The 19,739-nt window shown below is 42.2% G+C and overlaps 2 protein-coding genes across 5 annotated transcripts in view; both read left to right on the forward strand.

Moving 5' to 3' along the window:
- The window catches only part of LOC306981820 (putative methyltransferase), a 38,934-nt gene that overhangs the window by 6,775 nt on the left and 12,420 nt on the right, over positions 1-19,739 (forward strand). The gene's annotated exons all lie outside the window — the stretch shown is intronic.
- Positions 11,625-19,739, forward strand: part of LOC306981807 (receptor tyrosine-protein kinase erbB-4-like) — a 494,462-nt gene continuing 486,347 nt past the window's right edge. For all 4 annotated transcript variants that reach the window (XM_079581509.1, XM_079581507.1, XM_079581508.1 and 1 more), the window contains exon 1: positions 11,625-11,752. In XM_079581509.1, the coding sequence (XP_079437635.1) occupies positions 11,686-11,752 (67 nt within the window). In that variant the 5' untranslated portion in view covers positions 11,625-11,685. The remainder of the gene's footprint in view (positions 11,753-19,739) is intronic.

A 19,739-nucleotide genomic window follows, 5' to 3' on the forward strand; every position in this document is an offset into this window, starting at 1 on the left:
AGTTTAGAAGGTTTTGGAAAATGATGGAAAAATAGTGCTAATCATGGTAGTGATGCTTCTGGATGAGAGCCAACATTGTGCTACAATGGAGACAACACAACGCACTGGCCAGAAGAGTGCCAATAACTGAAGGCACAGGAAAATGTGTGTTCCATAAAGCCTCTTGAATCCGCCTCAGGCCACCCTGCTTGGGCCATTTTTGAGATGCTCCCTTCAGGGAAAAGGTATTGCTTTCTGAAATCTTCTACTGATCACCATTCAAACAGTTTCTTTCCACAAGCTGTGATGACTTAAAACAAAGCACTTTATTTTTTTGGTATTATTTGTTTGTTTTTATGCGGGGTAATGTCCTTTTATACCTTGACATTGCACTTTGAGCTCTTTGCACACTGTACTTTTCATACTGCATATGGCTAAATAAACTGAACTGATCCAGCATTTTCACTTCTGACACCGAAATTGATACGGGGGTTTGAGTATCTGCCGATATTCGACAACCGATACCAAGAGACTTCCTTAATGGTGGCTGTTCTCCAGTGTGAGATCAATAAAGTATTGCAAACGAGATGTTACGTATCGATTATCAATTATACCTATGGCCTCATAATAAACTAATGGAAAAACATTGAGGAGGGATCATTGGACTGTTCTACAGCATTTATCCTTGAGTATACTGTATGATGGTATAAACAGCTCACATAAAGTGATCTGATCATTACAGCTTGTGCATTACAAATATGTTAGATCTGTTGTTCTTTAACTGCATTTCATAAACTAAAATAAAAATGCTTGGCCACTCCAGGAGTACCAGTATCGGATCGATCCCTAGTCTCCATGCAACATCGAGTCTATTGTAGATTGAAACTAGCATCTGCATAAGTACATTTTCCATACGCAGAAACCCCAATTCAAGCTCAATAGTCCTTTTGTGTTGCACTTGCTTTCCTATTAATAATCCCCAATCCATCGCTCGACATTCTATCCAGGGCTGGAGTGTCCCAGACCGCAATGAGTTTATTCTGAGCCAGGAGAGAAGGCGAGACAGAGGGGAGGGGGGGGGATCTAAATTGGAATTAGCGCATACCTCGTGTTCACTTGTTTGCCTGTCAGTGAGTAAAACGGCCAATACATACAATACGCTTCTATGGAGTCATGGATACGCTGTGCGCTGCAGTTGGGAAATCACGGTTGGATTCGGTTACCGGCTCGGCTAATTCGGACCTGATGGGATTGTTTAGCCACTTGAGACAAACTCTGGGGTTGGTTCAGTCCGCTCAGGCCCGATAGTTTGCAGGGATTGCTTTGTTTTGGTGTAAGCGGAGGCGGGTAAAGTGGCCAACGCGCTTGCTCACGTCAGAGTAATGGTTTGGAATTAATACAAATGGCATCAGACCAAAACCCCATTAAAAATACTTCATAAATTCAATTCATGTAGAGCTAAAGGAGCTGCAGCACTTTTGACTTACAGGTTCAGAAGCGTTCTTTTGCCTGTTCTGTGTTGTGGGCCAGTCTTGTTATTTCTATGACTCAATCTGCTACTGGCAATGACGTTGCGACGGAGTGAAACTGGCTCCAAGTGGGCAAGCCTGTTGTAAATAGTGGGTTTTGGAAGTTTTCATTAGAAAGTGTGCAGAGACCAAGTATATTGTTTCTATCAAAGTTTCCAATCCTATGGCTCAGTAGTGAAAGGTTGTGAGTCTTGTGGCTTCAGTCGGTTACAAAGACAGTTGTTGTTCGTTGATAGTACTACAGAGGGGCTTTGACTGTGTTTGGTCAAGACTTCTGGAGTTTATGTTTGGGTTATTGGTTTAAAGTCCCAGAAGTGAACACTCAAGGGAATCGGGCAAAGGATTCTTGCGAAATCCTGAAAGTCTGCATTTGTGTGTGAACCCTTCATGTAAAATAACTCAAATCCAATTCTGGAATGTCGTGAACACAACTCAAAGGTGACAAATTCCAAATCCAATCCAAATTAACATAATATTGCACACTCAACGTTAGACAAAGCGCCGCATTCCTCCATTTTTAAATAACATGGCCGGACAAATGCTGTGCTAATTGGCACTAGCGGCTCATCTCCTCTGTGCATGCCCGCCTATCTGTCACCGCCGGGCATGCTTCTATAATAGAGCGCACAGTAAATATTGTTCTTCACGCATGGACTCACTCCATTGTGTGGGGCCAGCTGCACCAGAGCCCGCGGTCCAGATCAGCCATGTCCAACTGGAGCTTGGTGAGGCAGAAGTCTCCGATCATCTCCCGGTAGAAGGCTCGGTCGCAGGCAGAGGCGACGCACAGGATCTGGGCTGGGGAAACACGAGATCGGAATGACAGTTTGTACATAGAACATAGGTTAAAATAGTACGGGGTTTGTAGAAGTGAGTGCTTTGGTTGGCACATTGATAACTGCCACTCCAATACTGTATCATGCAAGAATCGACTTTTTTGAGCTTTACAACATACAAAGACATACCTGGAATAGTATTAGCATTTACGAAGCTTTAATCCTGTTTATTTTTCCTGCTTCTTCTTCTACGGTGTCAGCACTTCATTCAGTACTTGTAATATCAGTTCAGGTTCATTCATGACGTGTCCTCTAGTTTTAAGAGTTGGACGATTCGCCTCTCATCCAAGAAGCTTCGTCAGCACTCGGCAGCACTAATGACCTTAGTTTTGGCAGCAAGTGGAATCCAGGGGGGTTTCACTTGTGCTAGTACTACCATTATTTGAAAAAAAGTTGAGAAGATCTTTAGAACAAAGATAAACCTTTGCTGTCTTGTGTGTCCTGTCAGGATCCTTCAGGTTTTGGGGGCAGATCGAGACAGGCTGAACCTCATTAGTGCTGCTGATGAAGCTTCTTGGATGAGAGGACAGTACAGGAGACAACCCGTGAACCTTTGTCAATCATAAAATCAAACTAATTGTTTTTATTACGGAAGTAAATGTGACTCCTTATTAAATTAAGTGTCAAGACTCACAGACATTCACCTGATTTCCCACAGTAACCAGGCAGTGGACACATGGCACTGCTTGGCCTGCCGTGGACAGATAAGCGCCTCCATTACCACTATTACACGTGCTTTGGCTTTGTCTGCACCCCTGTCTCGTCCCTTTGCCGAGTGCGGTCAACAGAAAGGCGCCGTGTCCATTTGCGACTGCGTAAACATGAACGTCAGATAAGGCGCTAGTGCTAACACGCACCTCTGTGTTTCGCATAAGGATCGGATCAGGCCCTTTGAAAACGCACTTGGCAGATTTGCTGCATTTCGATCGCGTTTCCCGGAGGCTACGTGAGATTGAGGACCGAGATATGGAAGTTTGACGTGTCTTGAGCAATGCCGTGCTTGTTTTTACTGGGATGATTTCGAAGATTCTTGCACAATTCTGTAGCATGGGCTGGTTCCGAATGTCCCGCTGACCTATCAAGGGCAGTTCATTTGTGGTGAAAGTTTATGTATCCCCATTTTTCCTGGTTTCTCCCCTCGACTCTTCTCTAAACTCATGACTGCTTCATTTGTAACACAAGCATGGCAAAAGCTTCAGGATCATCGTCCATACAAGGTAATGTTTCCTTTGCTCTATAAACTTTATACCTTTTGGCTTTGATGGCCCCATCTGCTAAACACTCGTAAACTGGCCCTTGCAAATGCGATCAATGTAAATAAAGACTTTGGAAATTACATTCAAGCAGAGTGTTTACGCGTCTTACAACGGGAAATGTTAAATTATTTGATTGTTTTGAATACTGTGGTGCCAACATTGCGATGTTTTACTAAACCCTTTCATGAATCCATAAATGAAAAATGCATGCTGAAATTGAGAACTGTAATTAAACTCTTGATGGGGCATTCCAATGGTAGTCATAGAAAGACCTTTAGCTATATGAGCCTGATCCTACAAATGTGCATATTTTGTGTGCAAATCCCGAATTTGAATTAAATATTCTATTCCCATACAAATGAATGTGGAAGCCAGACGCAATACCAACGTATAGCAAGGTATGTTTGTCCTTTTAATTTTTGTGGTTTCTTTATCATTATCGTAATATAAAATAATGTTTAGTGGGCAATGGATGTGTATCTGACTCTACAAACTTTGACTTGATTTAGCATTTAGCTCAAAGGCCACTTTCATAAAATAAAATAACTAAAATAAAATCTCAAAAAGGTCTGTGCATTCATTCATGATTTCTAACGAGGCTTTATATGCCTTTATGTGACCGATTGGATGACAACTGCTGCTAACGGCTGTAGGAAAAATACATTGAGCAATGGCCACCGACTCTGAAAGATTGAACAGTGCTGCTCCCTTTTATTTCTATGATGGCAAATGTGGCGGCCATCTTGCGAAGGTCCAAAAGGTTGCGTTCATGTTCTAGAATGTGACGTGACGTCATAATGTCAGGTGGAGGGAAGGTGCCAATAGATACAGACGGAATCTCTGGAATCGCCCATATATGATCATGCTTGAAAAGGGAAGGGGGAAAACAATTTGGAGAAAAATCAAAACTTTCTCTTCAAAAACTACTTGAACAAATGCTGAATTATGAGTATAGTTTTCTATTAAATAAAGATACAAAGACATGGAGAGGAGCAAAGTGGTTCAACAGCCCATAAACACATAAACAACGGAGAATGCTAACACAACGCTTCATCGCTTCTACTGGACAGTCGGCTCTGAATAAACATCCATATGGACACGATTTAGTTTTTTGTTTCTTGTGGATAAGCCCAGGAATGATAGAGATAAAACATCAGCATTTTTACGGTTACCATAGTTACCACCATGGAATATGTAGCATGTGAACGCAACCTGTTAACTACAATTCAGTTAAGTGTAAAACAAGTTGCAGAAATTTTCCTATAATAAAAGTTTAGAAAAAAATCTTTGTGCCAACACACTGGAACCATTATCTAATTTTGCTATTGGATTTCAAGTTGTGGAGGAAAAAAAAAAACTATTTCTCACATACAATGTTGCGGCGTATCACATGACAAAGCTCTCGGGAACATTTTGAACATTTTTGTCCCCGAGGTCAGCTCTGCCATGTCGACAATCTCAAACGTAACACAATATCGAGTCAGCACAGCGTGATCTGATGTTGCTTGTTTCTGGTCGCGCCGCTTCCTGGACGTGTCCTCCTCCTCCCTGAACGACGGGACGCGTTTGTCAGGCCCCGCTCGTGGTTTCACTATCTGTCAAGGCAGGCGAGCGAACAAATAGTCAGTAGGTCTGATGCGTGCTGCAGACCGGCATGAAGGCGGAGAGATAGGGCTTGAGTTGACGATTAATCGGCCGTCATTCTCATGGAGAGCTGAGTCACGTTAAGAAAATATAAATAGGCTTGATAAATAAAGGTACTAGGGCTTTGTATTCCCAGGAACTAGGCTTGCAAAACTCCTATTGCTCAGTGACATGATTTGAGTGCAATATTTCATAGTATATAGACATTAAAAGCATTTGTATCAATTTCATGGACTTACAGGTTAGTGTTCTTCGATATTTTGTGAAAGTTCCCACAAAATTCTCTTAATGTCTGTGCTAAAGTTCCCATTGAATCTATCAGGAATTTTCCAACCCTTTGCAACCCTACACCCAGGACCTCAGGTGGAAATTAGCGTCTTTGTTGTACATTGCATGCACTGTCCCTGCATACATGGATCTAGGCTGTGAGTATGAGTGTGAAGCCAGCTCTAAAGTCATGGTCATTATTATTACTCCTTAAAAATATTATGTCTAAAACATGTCCTGAGATACTGCAACCTTGATCGGTGACATCAGATATGCCATTGGACATTCTTGCGTGTGAAAACAATCACATTATTACTCTATAAATACTACCATTATATCACATATATAGTTAAAGAGTTATCTGGAGAAATCAAACACTGGAAACGGAAATGTTGTGTTGCAATGGAGGAAATGCAATTGACCTTTCGCAAAACCCCGCCCCAAAAATGACCATTGTCCAATCATACGTTGTAGTAACCGTTGCTTCCAGCCATTCTCCTTAAGTAATGTTTCCTCTTTAGAGCCAAGGTAGGATTTGCTTACCATCTGTATTGTTTGAAAATAGTTTTATGAGATGTCATTGCTGGTCATTGTCACAGAAAAGCTGTTTCTGTTGCTGGAAGATCTGGCACACTTACTTTTCAAGTGCGACAAGAAGGAAGATAAGCGAGATAAGATATTCTAGCGGTTGGTGGTTTTGTTTTGTCACTGCACTGATAGCACACAGGACATTGTGGTTGGAGAATCATGACTAATATGTTGCCTCGCTGAATAAGAACCAGAGCCACGGGGGAGACAAAGCCGCTGCAGCCTCGAGCTCCTCCACAGCAGGAACAGGGGCAGACCCCACCTGACATATTTGACTTAATACTGGACTGACAAAAGAAGGGAACTGGCTTGGTAGTGTCAGAGCATGACTAGTCCACACGACTGTGCTGGTCGCATTTAAACTGTTAAGCCCTGGGTTTTATTATTTTAGTGTCAGAGCTTGGATGTTGGCATTGAGCCCAACCCACTCTGAGTCACTATGATTTGATAGGCTGCAGAGTTACACTGTAGGTCAGACACCGGGAGTGACAGTAACATGACGCTAAATAGTGAGACCTTTTTTATATCTCAAAAGGCTGAGGCCTCATTAATCTTCAGTCACAGACTGAGAAGTGAGGAAGGAAGTCATGGAGATGCTGCGTTTGAACACTACACTTCTGCTGGATGTAACAATGAAAGATTGAAATTAAAGTATTCCTTAGGTGTGAAAAATCCTGTTATTAATTAAATTATGAGTTCATTATTATTTGTCCCAGTTCCTCTGAGTCGTGGTGCAGCAGGACTGATGTGGACAGATGTTGCAGAAGAAGCTCATGAGGTTCATTTCTTCGACACAGTTACTATAGTACCTATTTTCTCCAAAGTAAAAGTAGATCTACTACAGTCCTGTCCACATCTGCCATGGACCACCATGTTCCCCCATGACTCAGAGGAACCGGGGCGCACCTGACTCTCTGTAATTGTAATAATGATCAATAATTTACCCTATATCATATGTTTTTACTACATATTTGAGTTTCAGAACATGATATAACTCTTATATCCAGCAGAAGTCTGCAGTTTTGTCTAAAGCAGAAGCTCCATGACTTCCTTCTTCACTTCTCAGTCTGTGACTGAAGAGCAATGAGGCCTCAGCCTTTTTACTGACAAAGAGCACATTGTATTTAGTGTCATGTCACTGTCAGTCATGGTGTCAGACCTAAAGTCTAACTCTGAAGAAAGTAAATTCACATTTACAGTGAGAAGATTGGAAGGGCGCCCCCTTGTGTCCAAGTACGTCCAACTGCCCGGACCAAAACTGCCCCCTGATCAGGGGCCTCTAGGGTTTAAGAAGATTTATGGCAGCTCCAGGTTCTTTATCCCAGTGCCAGTCTCGATCTTGAGGATATTGCGCTGCAGTATTGCACCAAAAAGAGTCACTGACACGCACTTCTCCCCTGTTATGACAAATGTTTCACTCCACCTCATGACGGAGCTACCTAACATTTACTAAGGTAAATTCTCTTGCTAAAGGTCAATTGGTTTTATACTGTATGATCTATGCTCTATTACTAATTTTAAACAATAGAGTCTTGGCTGTACTTGGGATTTGATCAAGCTCAGTGGCTCAAGGCATTTTGGCCAATCAGCAGTCAAATCAATCTGATTTTTGTCTATTTAAAGGAGGCACCAAAGAAAGTAATCAACAAACTTCTGGATTTCCTCACAAGAACGCATCTTTTATAAAATATGCCAAGGCCACTCTCTAAATTAGTGCCAAGGACATTGTGGACGTCACGTGACTATTGTATCGCACATATGATCATCAGTACATTCAGAACCAAATACTGCAGTTTGAGGAGTACTTTTGACAGAAATTTTAAAACGGCACAGAAGACGGCAACTTTCTCAGGTTCAGCTGACGTTTCTAATTGACAGCGCTTAATTTGGTTGACTAACGGATTTCTAAGTAAACACTAATAATTACTAAAAATACAACAACAACAACAACAACAACAACAACAACAACAACAATAACAACAACAACAACTTCTAACCTGCGGCGAACAGCAGTACGAGTCCAGCTCTCAGCCATGACGCGCCGCTCCGCTCCATCCTGGCACCGCTGAGGGCGCACCGCAGCCGCTCACTCCCGGGACTTCCACTCGGTCATGTTTTACTCCCCCTCCAAAAAAAAAAGAAAAGAAAAAAACACACACACACAACACTCACGAGCCTCAACAGCGCGCGCAATTGGACAAAAAAAAAAAAACCAACACCGATTTAAAGAGGCTTCCCGACGCGCGTAAAACCAGTGACGTCTTGACCTTTTGTTTACGCAGAAAGGCACGCTGCTCCCTTTGCCCAAATGATCTGCTGCTCCGTGAGAGTGAGGGGGGTGAGAGAGGGAGGGGGGGAGAGAGAGGCAGGGAGGGAGCTGGGGCGTGCTACAATTAGATACAACTGTTTGGATAGAGAGGGGCACGCACACGCACGACTGGAACGAGGGATGGAGAGGGTTTGTTACGCCAATTACGCACGGGGGTTAGGGTGCACTTCAGGCGATATTGCAAAAACTAATAATTTTCAGTCATTATTATTTTATTATTTTATGGTGTATACTTTGGAAATAATGTACGTTATTTGTTTTGATTCACCACTGACAACTACCTCGCAAAATATTACCCAGTACTATAAGCAGTATTTTCACCAAATACTTTTCAACTCTTACTTGCGCAATAAGCTGGATGGCCACTTTTGAACTTCTCTCGGGCTTGGGTCAGTGTATTTTTTTTTACCTCTCTGGTTGGTTCGGCGGACTGTGGTCCTTTTAACGGGGAGGTGCTGCCCCCTAGCGTCCGTTGTCTGATCCACCGCTGCTCTGCACAATTGCATGTCCGCACACTCACCAATAATGTAAACGCAGCACCTTTGTTTTTTCTCTCATTTTTCACAGGGGGGGAACTCAAACGCATGAAACGTTTTACAAGAGTGATTGCAACTTTTTGTCATGATTTCGTTGTTTTTTCATTACTTTTGTGGCTTTGTCATTGTGTTTTATCACTTTTTTGTGGCTTTTTTGTTGCTTTTCTCATTGCTTTGTTGCTGTGTTTTTGTCTCTTTTTTGTTGTTGTTTTTTTGTCATGTTTTTGTTGGTTTTTGTCACGTTTATGCCACGTTTTTGTCACATTTTTGTCACATTTTTTGTTGCTTTTACGGCACATTTTTGTCCCGTGTTCATCCTCGTTTTCGTTTTTCTGTTTAGGCGCTTTTCTTTTGAGCTTTTAGATTTGGGCAAAGCTCGGTTAAGGCGTAAAATTAGCGATTAAGGAGAAAATTGAGAGGCCAAACCAGTGGCCCTAGAGCCAGTGGCCCTTCTGTGCTCTTCCAGAATGGACATATGGCCAGTCCCCCCCTGATTGGAAGAGATAAAGAATACCAATGCACATATTATATATCATCACCAGCCTATAGCGCCCTCTAGTGTGGCTATATAGAAGCAATGTGACAAATTACCCCGTATGACAAATAGCCCCGGTCTCTCCTAAATGATCAATTGAATTAAGTATAATAATGGATTCCATCTTCTACTTAAATAAACAAGTTGTGGTAATGTTTTAGTTGCCACTTTTACAAAGCTTTACAACTGAAATTATTTAGATCTCATTGTGTCGTTATGTCTGACGTTGTATCTATAAAGTGGTTTCATGTGTAGCCTACATAGCCCTATATATATATTTACATTTGGATATATTTACTCATCTACTCAAGGGCCACTATGCTTATTCCACGAGTCTGTTTGTGTCATGTTGCTCTGTGTCCCCTAGAGGGCGCCAGAGTACGCCGAATCCCGCCTCTTCTCCCGTGCGCCGCTCTCTCCACGAACCTCTCCAATTCATACAAGTGCGATCTTTTTTTCCCCTTTTCTTTCTTCCACCTTCTTCCCTCTCCATCCGCCGCGGCCCAACAACCGCGGCCACTGCGGGGCCTGGCTGGAGCAACAACAACAACAACAAAACGGACTGTGTTTGACTGTCCAGGGTCCTCAATATTTGTCAATGAATGTGAAATGCGAGGGGATTAAACAAAAGGCAAGTCTGTGATTATTCAGTCATTTTGTCGAATTTGTTTCAATAAAAGAAATGTAGCTACTTTGTGTTTTGTGTACTTTTTTACTCTTACTGGGTCACTGCTGCAGAGAGATGATTCCAGGGTAGGCCTAATGTTATTCTTATTTGAGTGAATATTTTTGCGCATGAGTCAGACCATTGTTTTTTTTTGGTAATGCATAGGTATTTCTCTATTTACAACATCATTTACATTGTATGATTCTCATTTAAGGCATTAAACATTGATTAACACAAGAAAAAAGGTTGAAATATGTTTTGGGCATAATCTAAAATCTTCAAAATTGCGCACCCATAATTCTTGGCATTTTCTCAATGAGCTTCATAAGGTCGTCCCCGGAATAGTTTGAGAGTCTGTGAAGAAGTGAAAACCACCATCTTGAGGCCCATTGAGAAAATGCCAAACGTGCGCAAATCAGTGATCAAAAAACAAAACAAAACAAAAGAAAACCAAAAAAAAAAAAGGAACGGTGTTACTGGTTGAGGGCGAGGCAGACGATCCGATTTCCGAACCTTCACTGAAAGTATTGAAATGATGCCCGATTGTTTGGGTTTAGTTCTCAAACATATCTGTCGAGAAACATAAAAAAAAAAAAAAAACAATCTTCTGGAAACAAATGCCAATCTCAACTTTATTTATAAACAGCGCATTTACAACGACGCGATTGCGCAAAGTGCTTCACATGCAGCAACAAAGACAACAACAACAACATAAAGAGAAAGAAGATTGCGCTGCCATAATGTACGAAACATGAATTCAAGTTTATTTTATCATGATTTTATTCACCCTCACCCCACACACCGTTCTTGTTCCATCGGCGCAGTTGCCATTTCTCCATTTCCAAGCTCGCGAATCATGTCCTCTTCAATTTATCCCATAACTGGCTGAAAACGGTGTCTATCACTCGCGCGTTTCCCTCCCTCCTCCCTCCCTCCCTCCCGCTCCTCTCTCCAGCTCCTTCGGCCGCAGAGCGCGTGTGTGTGTGTGTGTGTGTGCGCGCGTTTGTGTGTGTGCGCGCGGCGGCGGCGGTGGTGAGGAGTCAATGGCACCGGCGGCACAGCGCGCAGAAGCGATCTGAAGAAACCGCTCTCTCCACCACTACTACCACCACCACCACCACGGCCACGGCGCGCGCGGACAGCGGAGCCACCACAAAAACAAAACAAAACAAACAAACAAACCGACCCGGAGCGGGAGGAGACGCACGAGGGTTTTTATTCGGTCACAAACACCAAAAGAAACTGGCTTGGAAAAATCTTAAACATTTCTACGCGCGTCCTGATCCAAAGGCTGTGTCGGTTCGTTTTTTTTTTTTTTTCGTTTTTTTTTTTTAAAACCTTGGATACCTCTCTTTCTTTCTCTCCTTTTTTGTACCTTTTTTTCGCCCAAAACTGGACATGTGATTTCTAACTGGAGTTTACCACAAGACGGACGAGCTTTTCCCCCCCCGTCTCCGCGCACGGACGGTCTCGCTTTCTTCAACCCCCCTTTCCCCAAGAAACAAACAGATCGCAAAGAATGAAGTTCGTCGCCGGGATCTTCGCTACTTTGGCGCTGCTGATCGGGACGAGCGCGTCGCAATCAGGTAAACGCACACTTGCCCTGTTCGTCTGGCACCGCGCGCTCTCCGGTGGGGGGTCGTGTGTGTGTGACGCTGGGGGAGGAAAGTTGACAGAACTTTTGATGCCACCACCACCGCCGCCACCTGCGTATCGCGTTTGGGGCAGCGTGCGAGCGATTGTCGTTGTCTTTCCCACGCTGTTGCTTTTGGAACTGAGTCACATTTTGTTGAACCCGATTGGCACGCTTGTTACACGGTATTATGTGAATCATTTAAAGGCTCTGTACCTGTTTTTCCCCCCCCCTTGAAGCGGAATTCGTTCCGTCGTCCAGTCTAAGAAACACACATACTATATCAAAGGCATGTCTATGGTTCGTCAACTATACCAGGCTGTACATTTCTACTACATTGCTGTCCCTTGATAGACAATACGGTTTGGAAAGTTAGAAACGAGTTCCGAGCACGACCAACAGTTCAAAACTCACACGCTCCCTCTTTTTTCCGGTTTGTAAACACAACAAAAATAGGATATGGAGCCTCTTGAGTCTTGCCACCGATTCATTTATTTATCGTGTTTATGTTTCTCGCACTAGGAGGTCATTGGCAACACTTCACGCTCGATTCAATTATTTAAACTGAGTGCGTATACGGAGCCATAGGAGCCCTCTGTGTTGGAAAGAGAGAGACTTAGAGAAAACGTTGCTTGGGCTTCTATAGGGAACCCCTGCTCGCGCTTGTTAATGATCGAAGTGTTTCTTCTCGAAGGCGGTCGGAATCCACGTCGAGCCGTTGTCAATTCGGTTTCTCATCGGCTGTTGGCGTTGACAAAACGGGGATCAAGTTTGCGCCGATTTTTGCGATAGTTTCACGGAGAAAGAGCTGTAGGCGGGATGCACAAAGCGATCAGTCAAACAGGAGGCAGTGCTGAACAAGTAGATTTGCAAGGCAGAGCATGTTTGAGATATTGTTTGGTCATTTCGGTTACAATTAGAACCTGTAAGTCTTAGATGGAGAGATTTTTCAAAGAAAGAACTGGACGCGGGGAAGCAGAAGGAATGTTGAAGAGAGTGGGCGACAAATATGCACTCACATTTAGTGTTTCAAGTCCTTGAAATCGAGTGCGTTTCTTGCAGTTCCGAAAGGGTATCGAGAACAGACGTGCTTCTAAGTGTCGAGTAAGTTGAGCGTGTGGGGATTTTGTAAAGAGCGAGCGCGTTGTCACACTCGGGAACTCGTCGCACTCCATTTCATCCCCCCTTCCCGAAAACCAAAGGATTAATTTGCAAAAAGTGTGCTCGCAGAGAGAGCAGGGCTGACCACGAAATGCATTGCAACGTATCGCAAAATCCGTCTCTCATTTATCGAGACAGGTGCTAGATATCAAGTGCAAGGGGTCAGATAGCATATAAAGAAGCTACTTATGTACGTGTTGCACCTTCAAATGGCGTGTTTTGCAGCATCAGGACACAAATATGATATGCAAATGAGAGGATTCTGCTTAAAAATGTGCAGAAGTTCAGATTTAGTCTCGATTTTCTTCATTTCGTAACATTTTGAGCCTTGTTGGTTGTTGAAAATTGCTGTTTTCCTCTGTGCCTGTACCATGTTTCTACGATAAATAGATATGGACAGTTACACAAGCATTCATGAGACCTTTGCCTACTTCTGTCCAGAATAATCCGATCACTAATTGTTTGAAAGTGCAGGTTTGCAAAGATGGTAATGAGTCAAGAAAGCTTGAGTATGAGAACTTCATGTCCTTCTTCTATATACAGTGTCTTACTTTGCATACTTCAAGCTCGAGGGCTTTGTAGAGTTTCTAATTGATTGACTATAGAGAAAGGAACGGAAGAGAGATCTGTGAACAAGAAGACGTCGCGTTTGAGAACTTCTCGTGCTTTTCTAAGTCTTGCTTTCACATATAATTTTTTTGAACAGTTTTATAAAGTTGAGAGAAGTGGTCTGAGTGGATGACAGTTTCGATAAGCGATTTGTGAGACGATGGTTGTTTTTTAAGTCTTGGTATAAATATGAAAGCGGAAACCGGAGAAGAAACGTCCGATTGCGTTCCCACTCTTGGATAAACAGTTGAGAAAGCTTTGGTATACTGTTTCATAATACAGAAAGAGCGTTCTGAGTGCACGAGAACTTTTCTCAAATCTCGCTTTCTTGTTTGGAAAATGTTTACTTTTACCAGGGCTGCGTGATTTACATAACACGAACTGGACTAAGGCCGCGGGGAAAGACTTCGGTCAGGCATCAACAAAACTTATTCACAATCTGTGTTTGTGAATATACAGACGAGTGGAGTTGGTGGAAGCTGATGTGAGTGGCATTACAAGGGCTGATACTTTGTTCTATAACTGATACATGGACTTTCATTTGAGTACTCGCAGGTACTGAATACAGATACGATGACAAGGTGATTTGTTTCTCACGTCTCGCTTTATTGATTTATGGTCATTTTCGGAAATGGTTAATGGTTTTCATTTAAACCTACTACAACACCATGTGCACTTAGCCGTGTGTTTGTGTTTAGCAACTCAGCAAGTACCACATTTTGATTATACTAAAGCTAACTGTTGTTAAATATGGACGTGCTGTAGCTCTTTATTCAGCTCTTATTTACTTACCTTTAGTAGCTCGACTACTGAATCGAGCTTTACAACTTGCAAATGATGCCTCAGGCCTTTTTTGAGATGCTTCCTTCAGGGAGAAGGTATCGCTCCATCATGTGTTCTACTGATCGACATATTAACAGTTTCTTTCCTCAAGCTGTGAACACTTTAAACAAGGCACTTTAAACTTGGCACTTCTATTTTATTTATCTGTAAAAGGGTGAATCAACACAACTGAACTTACTTTTTAAAACCGAGCCGACAGTTTCGTTGTCCATCCAGACAACTTCCTCAGAGCTGTTGTCCATGGTGACCACACCCACCAGATATAGACGCAATGGCCGTGGATGGTGAATACCCAGTGATGGCAGATGTGACTAGTCCAGTTGTGTTGATTCCCCCTTTTTTTTAGTCTTATTAACTACCTGAGAGACGACATTGTTTTATCAAAATATTACAGCACACCGGTCGAATTCCCATGCATTATCAAGTATTGACATATTTTGTGTACACGTGTAGTTCCGAAAGGCGACCAAGATGACTCTTTAATCCAAATATGGTCATTTCCTTTGTGGGAGACAGAAGAAGAAAGAAGAAATATCCTGTACATGCATGTGGAGACGTTACCAAACTTTAGGGCCGTTTTCTCCAAATGAGGTTTTCGTTCCACTCTTACAACAACATTAGCCTGTTCGTCTTGTAAACACTGCAGCACTCTGGTGCAACGAAGACAGCATTTAGCACTGGTTGAATCCAGCACAGACTCTGATTTAGGGAGTGTAGACTGTAATAAAGTCATGTCTATGTAGAGTCATGTATTGCCACACTTAAGACGAGATAGGACTGGTGAAAACTGGTGATTTTTCATACAGTGTTCAATGCTGAGACTTTTAGCTAGATCATCAAACTCATCCATCGCAATGTTGATTGTAATGACATGTTTTGTATCAACTTGTAGCTGCGAAAGGCGACCGAGATGATGCTGCAATCCAAATATGGTAATTTTGGTATCGGCAAGTACTTAAATCAAAGTACTCGTATCAGCTTTAGAAAAAGTGGTATTGATGGATCCCTACTCCAAACTTTCCAGTCTTGGACTCAATATCTTGAAGGGTGTTTTAGAGGGATCTAATTCCAGTCTGATTTATTGACCTTTGGAATTGAAATTTTTGCAGCTTTTTCACTTGTAAATAGTATTCAAAAACTAGCCAGGATCCAAAATTCCAACTTTTCCGCCCACCTTCTCTTCATAGAATTTGCCACTTGGCTGATATGAGTAAAAAGACAGTTTTTTACCAAGCGTGACCAAATGCCAGAACGCGCTTCCAATTTCGGATCCCGTTTTTTGCATAATAGACTTGAAATGCGTTCGAAGTTGCGCGCGCGGGTGACGGACAGACTTCCATGGATGGCTGGACCTGAACGCGGCGGCGTGAACGGAAAGCCAAGTGGCACCCCGTACTGATTTATTTATTCTCCGCGCATACCCTGGCATCCCGAGATATTTGTGATGCAAATGGTTCGCAGCGTCGAGCGCAGGAATCCGGAGCGCGCGCTGCCTCGTGGGGGGGGGGAACTTCCATAGCGTGCATGCGGTATCCCAAGATTGCGCTGAAGCAAGAGCTACTGCAAAGTGATAGCGCGCCAGTCGAAATCCTAATACTCGAGTGAGCACTCTGATTCCTGGCATCACAGTTGTCACGGAAAAATGTTCTCCGTGTTTGTTCGAGCCCCTAATCCATCACCAAACCTGTTACGTGTTAATCTGGGTGTCATTGATTTGTTAGCATAGCTGAAAGTGAAAGCTTGTGTGTAGAGTCCCTTCACGAAAACATGAAAAGCCTGGTATTTTTCTCTCCTATGCTGTGCTAAGAAAACCAGAAAGGGTCATTTCCTTCCTTTTTGTGGAAGATACCAAAACCTCCTGGTTTGCGGGGGAAGGTCCTAAACAAGAACACATGCAAACTGATCTGAAACTCTTCCTATTTTAGGAATTTCTTTCTTTGTTCAGTTGACTTTTCTGTGATTGTCCTTTTTGAACATCCATGCTCAAGTGAAAATATGTTGTTTGTGTTGATACAAGTCAGTGGAACAGGCCACATCGATTTTCAAGCAGTGGTCAATGTTGAGATTTTTTAGCTAGTTTTCTCCTTTGACATCAAACTCATCCATTGTGATGTTTATTGTATGGAAAATAAATCAAATATTGCAGCCCAAAAAAGGGTGAAGCAACACAACTGGACTTACTTTTTAAAACCGAGCCGACAGTTTCGTTGTCCATCCAGACAACTTCCCCAGAGCTGTTGTCCATGGTGACCACACCCACCAGATATAGACGCGATGGCCGTGGATGGTGAATACCCAGTGATGGCAGATGTGACTAGTCCAGTTGTGCTGATTCACCCTTTTTTTTTGAGTCTTATTAACTACCGGGATGACTGAGAGACGACATTGTTTTATCAAAATATTGCAGCACACCGGTTGAATTCCCATGCATTATCAAGTATTGACATATTTTGTGTCCACATGTACTTCCGAAAGGCGACTGAGATGACTCTTTAATCCTAATATGGTCATTTCCTTTGTGGGCGACAGCAGAGGCTAAAGATGGAAGAAATATACTGTACATCAGGGGTCGGCAAGTTTGCTCGGTGGAGGGCCGGTTTTCTTCATCGTCAAACGACCAAAGGCCGGACCGTCCAATTGAAGCAATTGAAGTAAAGCATCACTTTCTACATATGCCAGTGTTGTACATCATATATACTGTAAAAAAAATCCATCTTAAATTAGATAAATTACTTAAAATCCGTTTTTTTATGCTAAATTTAAGTCGGTTTGAACTCATCTAAGATCAGATAAAAGCGCTAATGCCAATGGAACAAATAGAAATCCCACTGGAAATCAAACAAATTTACTTTAACTGTGAAAATTATTTATTATTCACTTGAAATTATACAAAAAAATCTGATTTAAGAAAAAACTTGTGCTTGTTCCATTCCATTCCAAGAATAGGTTTTATCTGCTCTAAGGCCAGACCAAATCTACTCCAACTTTAGATTTAATCTCTTTATTCAAGCAGATTTAAGTCATTTCTACCTATAGATGAGTATTCTTTTAGGATTATGACCTAAAAGGGTGAGCTCTGCTATTTGATCTATGATTTGGGTCATAATATTTCTCTAAATCATCTCGAGAGCCAGGGCCTGACGTTGCCTACCCCTGCTGTACATGCACGTGGAGACGTTGCCGAACTTTAGGGCCGTTTTCTCCAAATGAGGTTTTCGTTCCACTCTTGCAACAACATCTCCGCTTTAGTAGCTCCTACAGACTCCATACTTTCCAGTCTTGGATTTAACAAGACTATATCATTCCAGCCTGATTTATTGAGCTCTGAGCTTTTGTAACTTGTATTCCATGACATGTAAAAACAACAAAACACAGTCAGAATACACCTTTGCCACTCATTGGTTGCATCTGCACTGCTTCAAACGTCTTCTCTTTCCCCGTGAAAAAGGCGGCGGAGGTTATCCATCACGTCTAGTCGCAGAGCAGTTGATACGAGCGGTGTTTAACATGCTGATTAAACGTACGGCGGAGAGACGGATGATCCGCGTAGAGACACCGCTGCACGGCTGAACGGAAGATCCGAGTTCGAGCACTGTCTTTCGTCGAACGCACACCTTTAAATCTGACTTTAGTCCATAATCAACACAATGAACAATGCACTTCGGTAATAAATCCAGTTTAGGGCTTTTAAATGCACCGAGACACTTTCTTGTATGGATTTTTCTTCATATAATAAATGGTCCGCCCGCTCTCGGTGTCGCGTTGCTCGTAGCTACGGCCGAGTGATTGACGAGAGTTGGTATTGCACACCTTTGAGTCACTTCTCACTTACTTTCTCAGTTGTGAACGCGCCGTGAAGCCTCAGTCTGTGGCGCTCCAGCCTGGCTAACTCTTCAGCACTAAACACATTCTATTCCTCATTTTTCCTAAAGAAATGAGGCATTCTGAGTGTTAAAAAATGCCTAGACTTTCATGTATAGAGGAAGGGTTCATTTTGTTGATACTATGCAAGATACTAGACTTTTTGTGTCCTTGTTTATCCAGAGAGAATCTTGTGTACCTTTGAATAAAGTAGTTTCAGAAATAGAACTGTGATGGCGTGTTCAAAGCTCGATAAAGCGGAATCGGAATAAAATATCAACAAATCCATCTGAAAAAGGGCTTTCAGCTCTTGTCACGCGCAGTGCTGGAAAATTGGGTCTGTTTAAGTGGAGATATCGTCGCCTCCAATGAGAGAAAAGTCCATTTTGAGAATTTTTTCCCACATAAATTGATTCCAGCCGAAACTTAGAAAGCGGTGATGTCACGTTTATTAAGATTTTTAGCAAAGCTTGTTCCGTAATTGTGGATCAATAGACGAGTCAAAACGACCAAGCACGAAATGAAGATGACAGTTAATCCCTCCCAAGAGTCCGAGAGGGGGAGTGGGGGGGAGGGGGGTTTGGACGGGAGACGGACAGGACAAGCCAGGCAGATTTGGAGCTCAAGTCAATTCTGGGAAAAACAAAGCGGAACACCAAAGCTGACAGTGCAACAATGCCCAACGGGTTTTCGTTTTGTTTATTGCTGCCGAGAGTTCCAATCTTAATAGAGCGCGTTCTCGTTCTAGAATTTGATGATGTCACAGTTTCAGATGGACGGACCCATACAAAGGAACACTTTTTGAAGGAAATATCCCAAAAGAGAAGTGAGAAATGTTGAAATCGATCATGATGTGGTTGTGGGTGGTTTCACACGCTTGACACTTTCATCTTATGGCAAATGTTTTGGGAAAGTGACACCCCTTTAAGACACCTTTAACCCCTTAACTCCCACCTGAACCGAGCACATTTTCTCCAGTTTGGCTTGACCCCAGTCCAAAAGCTTCGGGAAAGAAGCTGTGAAAATAGCAACAGAACTGAGACGAAAACCATGATGGAAATGTGACAGAAAAGGGACGAAAAATTGATGAAAAAATGACAAAAAATTGCAAAAAAATTGATGAAAAAATGTGACAAAAATCACAAAAAATTTACAAAAAATCACAAAAAAACGTGATACAAAATTGATGAAAACATTGACGAAAAAAGTGGCAAAAATGTCACAAAAATGTCACATTGACGAAAAAATGACAAAAAATTGATTAAAAAAATGATGAAAAAATTTGACAAAAAAATTACAAAAATGTGACAAAAAATTACAAAAAAATTACAAAAAATGTGATAAAATTGTGATAAAAAATTGACAAAAAAATGACAAAATTGTGACAAAAAATGACCAAAAAGTTACAAAAATGAGTTGAATACCCAACAAAAAAATGCTGGAAAAAAAATCTAATGATGTGAGGA

This window comes from Gobius niger, assembly GCF_951799975.1.
Source record: "Gobius niger genome assembly, chromosome: 23".
In the NCBI taxonomy this organism is placed as follows: Eukaryota; Metazoa; Chordata; class Actinopteri; order Gobiiformes; family Gobiidae; genus Gobius; species Gobius niger.